At 38.7% G+C, this 8873-nt stretch overlaps 1 protein-coding gene across 1 annotated transcript in view; it reads right to left on the reverse strand.

Annotated features, from left to right (window-relative positions):
• GARS (glycyl-tRNA synthetase) overlaps positions 1–8873 on the reverse strand; it is a 43045-nt gene that overhangs the window by 9900 nt on the left and 24272 nt on the right. The window contains exons 11-13 of the mRNA XM_011972207.1: positions 5896–6003; positions 4938–5083; positions 664–749 (exon numbers count right to left, since the gene is read on the reverse strand). Of these exons, the coding sequence (XP_011827597.1) occupies positions 664–749; positions 4938–5083; positions 5896–6003 (340 nt within the window). The remainder of the gene's footprint in view (positions 1–663; positions 750–4937; positions 5084–5895; positions 6004–8873) is intronic.

Here is an 8873-nt window from a genome sequence, read left to right on the forward strand (position 1 = left end):
CCACACCCAGCTAATTTTTTTTGTATTTTTAGTAGAGATGGGGTTTCACCATGTAAGCCAGGATGGTCTCGATCTCCTGACCTCGTGATCCACCCACCTCAGCCTCCCAAAATGCTGGGATTACAGGCGTGAGCCACTGCACCCGGCAAAATTTTTGCATTTTTAGTAGAGATGGGGTTTCACCATGTTGGCCAGGCTGGTCTCAAACTCCTGACCTCGTGATCTACCCGCTCTCGGCCTCCCAAAGTGTTGGAATTACAGGCATGAGCCACCGCGTCTGGCCCCTAAAGGACTTTTTAATAAGTTATTTTGCCAAAAAAGACAGGGAATGAGGGCTAGGCGTGGCCGCTCATGCCTGTAATCCCAGCACCTTGGGAGGCCGAGTCGGGTGGACTGCTTGAGCCTAGGAGTTCAAGACCAGCCTGGGCAACGTGGCAAAAACCTCATCTCTACAAAAAATACAAAAATTCGTTGGGTATGGTAGCGTGCTCCTGTAGTCCCAGCTAATTGGGAGGCTGAGACAGGAGGAGGAATGCTTCAGCCCAGGAGGCAGAGGTTGTGCCACTGCACTCCAGCCTGGGTGACAGAGCGAGACCCTGTCTCAAACAACAGCAAAAGCTTTAAGGAGCAGTGACTTTTTGTTTATCATTTTTACAAATTTACCATATAGTGTTTTCTGGAATCTCTTCACATTGACCATGTCTTTTGTTAACTGAAATGTTTTCCCTTCAGTTTCAATTGTAAATTCCCTACAAAGAAACAAAATACATTTTGTATTAGTTCAAACAGGCACCCCATGCCTTAATTTAAAGGAATTTTGTAGATTGCTAAATTATTTTTTTATTTTTATAACTTGATCAACTCTCCAGATATAATAAGTGATGTCAAATTTAAATTATTTCATAAGAAACACCAAATTAAGTATTATTCTAACAATGGCACCAAAAAGTACTCTGAGGAGATACACCAAATTTTGACTAGTTTCATAAAATTCCACAAGTGACTTAATGACTAATGCCTTTGGTTTTGAGATCAAGGTAAAACCAAAAACAACTTTTTGAAAATTCAGTTTTAGAATAATAACAACTTTGTCAGAAATAAGCCTGCTGGTAAAAACACAAGGGTTCTCATTACTGTCCCAACAAATGTACAAATGAACCAGCACGCCATCTTATAAAAGTAATTTTACGGTCCAATGCCCACACTATTTTCAAAATAAATTTTGACATTTGTGTTGATGAAGATCAGTTTAAAAGAAGTTTAATGTTTCTGTTTCATACGGCAATATAAAATATTATCCCCCCCAAAATCACTGGCTGCCATGTATTTGTGTCCTGAGATATGCCCATTCAGTTTCAGGTTATAATAATTCACTCTTTATACAGAGTTTCATGTAATACCTGTATTTCAGCTTAGGAGGTGTTTCCTCACATTTTGAGTATCAATTTGGATTTCTCTTGCCTCCCAAGCAATTCAGTGCTAGGATAGAGAGCCCTCATGTGGTTGTCTCGGAAGCTGGATACTTGGCATACGTAACAACTGCATTTTGCTTGTTTCCACCTGTGATAATCTCATGCCTCATCTGACTGGTGTTCACTGAATTCTTCCGTTTTTACTATTCTGTCTGAAGTCTGTGTATGCGTGCATTAAAGGTTCCATTACATACACGGTGTTATATTCACCTTCTCTGTGAGCACAGTCTAAGTGTATCATAGTGAACAGCTATAAAAGAGTTGCAATTGGGTCAGGCATGGTGGCTCACGCCTGTAATCCCAGCACTTTGGGAGGCCAAGGCAGGCGGATCACCTGAGGTCAGGAGTTCGAGACCAGCCTGGTCAACATGGTGAAACCCCATCTCCACTAAAAATACAAAAAAATTAGCTAGGCGTGGTGGTGCACACCTGTAGTCCCAGCTACTCAGGAGGCTAAGGTGGGAGAATTGCTTGAAACTGGGAAGCAGAGGTTGCAGTGAGCTGAGATTGCACCACTGCACCCCAGCCTGGGTGACAGTGAGACTCCATCTCAAAAAAAAAAAAGAGTTGCAATTGGCAAGGAGACAGCCATTACCTGAGAATAAGTAATAAAGCAAACTGTGTTTATGGATAATGATATTTAATTAGTAATATAACTTAGTCCATTTTAATGGAATTTGATATTGTTTTAGTATAAATAGATGTTAATTCTAGAAGACCAGAAATGTTTTAAAATTTTTCTGAAACAGATATCTTCAACTTGCAAGAGTTCATCTTTGTCCCATCTGTTCTTTGTTCCTTTTCCTCCTCTCCCATCTTCTTGTGGAATATTTTTTCTTATTCTACTTTATCTCCAGCATTGGTTTATTAGTTACACCCCTTGGGTTTTTTTGTGGTTTTTATCCAGGTGATTGCTCTAGAGTTCACTCTATGCATTTTTTAACTTATCACAGTTTATCTTCAAGTAATATTACACCATTTCATATATAATGTATACACCTCACAAGAGTATATTCCTAATTCTTTGCTCCCACCCTTTGTGCTATTGATAGCATACATTTTACTTCCACGTGTTATAAATTCTGTATTATTATTATTTTATTTTATTTATTTATTTATTTATTTATTTATTTATTTATTTTGAGACAGAGTCTCGCTCTGTCGCCCAGGCTGGAATTTATTTATTTATTTATTTATTTATTTATTTATTTATTTTGAGACAGAGTCTCGCTCTGTCGCCCAGGCTGGAGTGCAGTGGCCGGATCTCAGCGCACTGCAAGCTCCGCCTCCCGGGTTTAAGCCATTCTCCTGCCTCAGCCTCCCCAGTAGCTGGGACTACAGGCGCCCGCCACCGCGCCCAGCTAGTTTTTTGTATTTTTTAGTAGAGACGGGGTTTCACCATGTTAGCCAGGATGGTCTCGATCTCCTGACCTCGTGATCCACTCGTCTCAGCCTCCCAAAGTACAGGGATTACAGGCTTGAGCCACTGTGCCCGGCCTGTATTATTATTTTTACTTTAAATACTCCATTATCTTTTAAAGAAATTAAGAGATGAGAAAGAAAATGCCATTTCTATTTACCCACATATTTGTCATTTCTAGATCTCTTAAGTCTTCTGGGTAGATCTAAACTTTCATACTTCTGCCTGGAGAAGTTCCCTTAACAATTCTCATAGTGGAGGTCTGTTGGTAGTGCAATTTCAGAGCCCTGGATTGTCTAAAACAGAGGTGTTCAATCTTTTGGCTTCCCTGGGCCACACTAGAAGAACTGTCTTGGACTGCACGTAAAATACACTAACACTAGCCATAGCTGATGAGCAAAGAAAAAAAAAAAAACTGCAAAAAAAACTCATGATGTTTTTCGAAAGTTTACGAATTTGTGTTGGGCAGCATCAAAAGCCATCCTGGGCCACATACAGCCTGCAGGTCGCAGGTTGGGCAAGCTTGGTCTTAAAAGTATTTCCTCTTCATTTTTGAAAGATATTTTTGCTGGGTGTAGGAATTTTAAAACACTTTAAAAGATTTCATTCCATTATATGGTGATCTGCATAGTTTTTGATACGAATTCTAATCATTCTTATCTTCATTTGTTTTTACGTAATGAGCCTTTTTCCCCTCTAGCTGCTTTAAAGGTTCTTCTCTTCATCCCTGGTTTTTAGCTATTTGATTTTCATGTGTCTTCATATGGTCATCTTTGTGTTTATCCTGCTTGGGGATAAGCTTCTTCAATCTGTAGTTTTATCGTTTTCATCAAATTTGGAAAATTTCCAGTTATTGTATAATATTTTTTCTATACGCCCTCTCTAGGACTCTCAATTACACATGCATTAGATGGTCTGATATTGTCCCACTGGACAGTTTTTTCCCAGTCTCGTTTTTTCTATGCTTCATTTTGGATAGTTTTTGTTGCTATGTCTTTGAGTTCAATGATCTTTCTTCTGTAATGTTTAATCTACTGTTAATCCCATCCAGTGACATTTTCATTTGAGATACTGCCTCTAAATGTTTCATGTTGTCTATATATATAAAAACATGTGTTTATATCCATATTACACATATATTTTTCCCTTCCTCACCTCACATGTTCATGTTTTCCTTTACACCCTTGAGTACATGAAGTATATTTATAATAAGTGCTTTAACATCCTTATATATTTACCGCATCATGCATCATGTTTTTTCTAGGTGTTTCTTTCAACTGACTTTACTCCTCATTTTCCTATTATTTCATATATATATATATAGTAATTGTTATCGTTTGCTGGATATTGTAAATTTTACATTGTTCAGGGCTGGATTTTGTTGTATTCCTTTAAAGGCTTTTCTCTATTTTTTCTTTTTTTTTTTTGAGACGGAGTCTCGCTCTGTTGCCCAGGCTGGAGTGCAGTGGCAAGATTGCGGCTCACTGCAAGCTCCGCCTCCCAGGTTCACGCCATTCCCCTGCCTCAGCCTCTGAGTAGCTGGGACTACAGGCACCCACCGCCATGCCTGGCTAATTTTTTGTATTTTTAGTACAGATGGGGTTTCACCGTGTTAGCCAGGATGGTCTCCTGACCTCGTGATCTGCCTGCCTCGGCCTCCCAAAGTGCTGGGATTACAGGCGTGAGCCACCATGCCCCGCCTTCTCTATTGTTTATATTCATGCTTAAACAATTACAGAGTATTCTAAACCTCCAAAAAGGAGAAGTGACCTGAGAGGTAGATGTAGTTTCTAACCCTTCCTAGCTGGGTAAGTCGCTTTAAGAAAGTTAATAGGAAAAAAAAAAAAAAGTCTTTATATTCTACTTCAAATCTTTTTCCAGGCTATAATGCCAAAATCTCAGCAAAGACAGTCCTTCAAATGCAGCCAAGATACAGTACTTACCTGCAAAAAATCTTAAGAAATTAATCACACCCTAACTTTCAGAACCTGGCCGAAGACACAACTGACTGGAGCCCGTGGAAGACTAAACATCTGAAATCTTACCCTTTCTCATTCAGCAGCATCTCCATTTCTGTAATGTAGCACTCATCACAAACGGCAAGATACTCCATCACCAGTTTTGCATCCTTCTTATACGCCTTACCAATTGCTCCCTTATTGGGTTCAAACTGAACAACACTGACTGTTTTGTATGAAGTAGTCAAGGAATCCAAAACTACAGCACTGCCTCAGTATTTCAGAAAACGAGCCTGAGAACAATCAGTCATCAACTTAAAACCACCCCAGCTCTCTATCAGTACTCCAGATCCTGTTTATGTTGATTTTAAGACAAGATGAAACACCTGTCCACAAAATCATTCAAGCAAATCTCACCCAAAATTAATACCATCAATAGAAACTTTTCCAGTTACAGTGAGAAAAAAGAGATATTATCTAATCAGTAATGACCAACCCATGGCATAAGAACTTCTGATAAGAATTTATTTCTAAAATGCCCAAAACAAGATCTATTTCCTGTCACTGACCTACCCCTAAGAAATCAGCTCATAACTTCACTGCCTAGTAAATTTCTATTTTGCTGATTTTCAGACCAAGTGAGTTAAATTATTATTTCATCTACTATCAAATGACACTCATCTTTTAATGGAAAAAGCTTTCACCAGGTACCCTTTATTTAAAGAGCATGTAGGTAGGTGCAGGTGTGAAGCGCATTTTGGAAACAGCTGAGAAAAAAACTATTAATGCTCTGAAAGATATTCAGAGCATTTTTCTAAATATGCTTCTTTTAAAGGCCAAACATTGAGTGGGCACACGTCAGACTATAAGTGCAGAGAATAGGAAAAGAACAAAGAGATAGGTAAAATAATAGGTTTAAACAAGTATTACTACGGTATCAAAAACATCTCCATTTATCCATAGAACACGGTAAAGACTTGGACTTAGTCATTAGCAAGATGTTCACATGTGAATCCTGAGTTTTTGGAGTGACCAGAAAGGATATGGGTTCTTTCAGAGGTTTCTCAGCTACAAGTGGGACTTTGGTGGCTCGTGCATGACAGGAGAGGTCATAACAGGAACGATCAGCACATCCAACAATCTCAATCCAACCCTAAAAAGATATAATCAATAAAAACATTACTTACGTATACTTACATTGTGTTCATTCACAAATGCATGCAGATTATAACCCTTTCATATATTCAAGGATAATTCGATTATACAATCTTCATTCAAATTTTATAAATATTTGAAATGGGAATAGCCTCATATATCAGGCAGCTAATAAACCTATAAAATATAATTCACACGGATCTGGGTGTGATGGCTCACGCCTGTAATCCCAGGTACTTGGGAAGTTGAGGTGGAAGGATCACTTGAGGCCAGGAGTTTGAGACCAATCTGGGCAACATAGTGAGACCCCATCTTAAAAAAAAAAAAAAAATGAAAGAAAAAATATATAATTCACACTGTACACAAAATAGTCTTCCTTTCCGGATGGATTTATATTGTCATACTGAGTCTGTGTTGTAAACTAATATATTCTGGAATTCAATTACGGAAATTAAATGTGAACCTAGACAAAGCCTGTAAATTTGGTTCAAATTTGTGAACAGGAATCAAAATGAATTTGGCAGAAACCATAATTCTTTGGATGAAGTACCTACTGTTCTCACAACTTGATATCAGATGGCTGACTAAACACCTACTTCAGCTTGCCATAAATGCGGGCATTTGGATTCAATTCACTTTCTTTACTGAACAAAAGACAACTCAGTATAAGAGTGGATAAAGTTTAGGTCACACAATAAAATTATATAAGAGCATTATGATCACACTGATGCCAGGTTCTCTGTCTTATAAATACATACATAAGATACTGTTAAAAAGCAAAATTTAAATTATTTTCAAAGAACCTGCAATGAATTGAATGCTTGTGTCCTTGGCAAAATTCGTATACTGAAATCCTAACTCCCAACATGATGGTATTAGGAGGAGGTGCCTTTGGGAGGTGATTAGGTCATGAGGATGGAGCCCTAATCACTGGAATCTGGGACCCCAGAGAGCTCTCTTGCCCTCTTTCACCATGTGAGGATACAACACGAAGTTGGCAGTATGCAACTGAGAATGGGGCCCTCACAAGAATCAGACCATGCTGGCACCCTGATCTCTGACTTTCAGCCTCCAGAACAGTGAGAAATCAATGTCCGTTGTTTATAAGCCACTCCATATGTGGTACTTTCTTATAGCAACCTCAACTATGACAAACTCTTAAGAATCTGTTATTTCAATAGGAAAAGAGTTTGTAAAGAGCTTATTTTGGTAGATATCTAGTTAGTCCTTCTCACGAAGATTCGTTGTTTTTTTTTTTTTGTCCTTGATCCAAAGAGTTTGGGGAAATTAAACCATCAAAACTACTAAGCTTGGCCAGACACAGTGGCTCATGTCTGTAATCCCAGCACTTTGGGAGGCTGAGGCGGGCAGATGACCTGAGGTCAGAAGTTCAAGACCAGCCTGGCTAACATGGAGAAACTCCGTCTTCACAAAAAATACAAAAATTAGCCAGGTGCAGTGCCATGCATCTGTAATCCCAGCTACTCGGGAGGCTGAGGCAGGAGAATCGCTTGAACCCAGGAGGCGGAGGCTGCAGTGAGCGGAGAATGCACCACTGCATTCCAGCCTGGGTGACAGAGCAAGGCTCTGTCTCAAAAAAAAAAAAAAAAAAAAAAGACAAAACTACTCAGCTTTCCAAGCACATGTTATCACATGGGGTGTTTGTAATAAAGCAAGCAAATATAAAACTCATATGAGCTCAGAAACTCCAACACAAAACAACAAAAGGAATTAAAGAACAAAGCCTAAAAACATGCAATCTGGCAATCTGACATTCCCTATACATGTCGACTGGTAAATATACTTATGTTCTTAAACATACAGTTTGGTGGTTATAATTTACCAAAGATGTCAACTAACATTTATGTACTAAAAGGTAAAATTATAAAAACGTGCCTGAGAATAACAACGTTGGGACAGTGATTACTTCTCTGGAGGGAAAGAGGATTGGTGTGGCATTAACTACAATGGTAACTTTTTTTATTAAAAAAAAAATATAAAGCACACAAAAGTATTAAACTCTCTAAGGGAGTTCTCCCCTCTCGTTAAGAGCATCTGGGACTCTGGAGCTTCTTGTTTCATTTAGCCCTGTTTTCCAGTGACTTTCCATTTTCTGATCCCCAGCCTCACAGTAGTTCTCAGATAAGGACTAGCAGGCATACACTGGGTTTATAAAGCAGTACAGCATGACTGTTAAGAGCATGGGCCTGGCGTCAGACAGGTTTATATCCCAGCCTCACCACGCACTGGCTGTGAAACTTAAGCAAATTACTTAATGGAGACAGCAAGAACAACATCTGGTTTAATCTGAAATTAGAGTCAGAGCAAACTAAGAGAAGGAGCTGGGTATGAAACCAAAAGAAAAGAAATAATCTTTTCTCATAAAAAAGGAAAAACATTTTATTGGTTTGATCTGAAAATAAAAAGTCGTCCCAGAAAATCTAAAAAGTGTAAAGAAATTAGTGATCACCCATAATGCTAAGAATAATTACTATTATCATTTTGACATATGTCAAGCAAGCTTGCTAAGAAAATCCTAACAGATTACAGTAATTCTTTCCTAATTCCACAAGGGAAAAAGAATATATTAAAAACAACATCATTAATAGCCATTTATAAACATATGCAGATTATTATGCATTTATGCATGTGTGTGTTAGAACACATAGAAAAATCATCTAGAGAAGGCAGACATACCCAAGACCATGGAGCTAAGCATGATCTTTTTTTGTTTGTTTGAGACAGGGCTTCACTCTGTCGCCCAGGCTTGAGTTCAGTGGTGCAATCATGGCTCACTACAGCCTCAACCTCCCGGGTTCATGTGATCTTCCCACCTCAGCTTCCCAAGTAGCTGAAACTACAGGGGTG

Source organism: Mandrillus leucophaeus, unplaced genomic scaffold (genome assembly GCF_000951045.1).
Source record: "Mandrillus leucophaeus isolate KB7577 unplaced genomic scaffold, Mleu.le_1.0 Scaffold128, whole genome shotgun sequence".
Lineage (NCBI taxonomy): Eukaryota > Metazoa > Chordata > Mammalia > Primates > Cercopithecidae > Mandrillus > Mandrillus leucophaeus.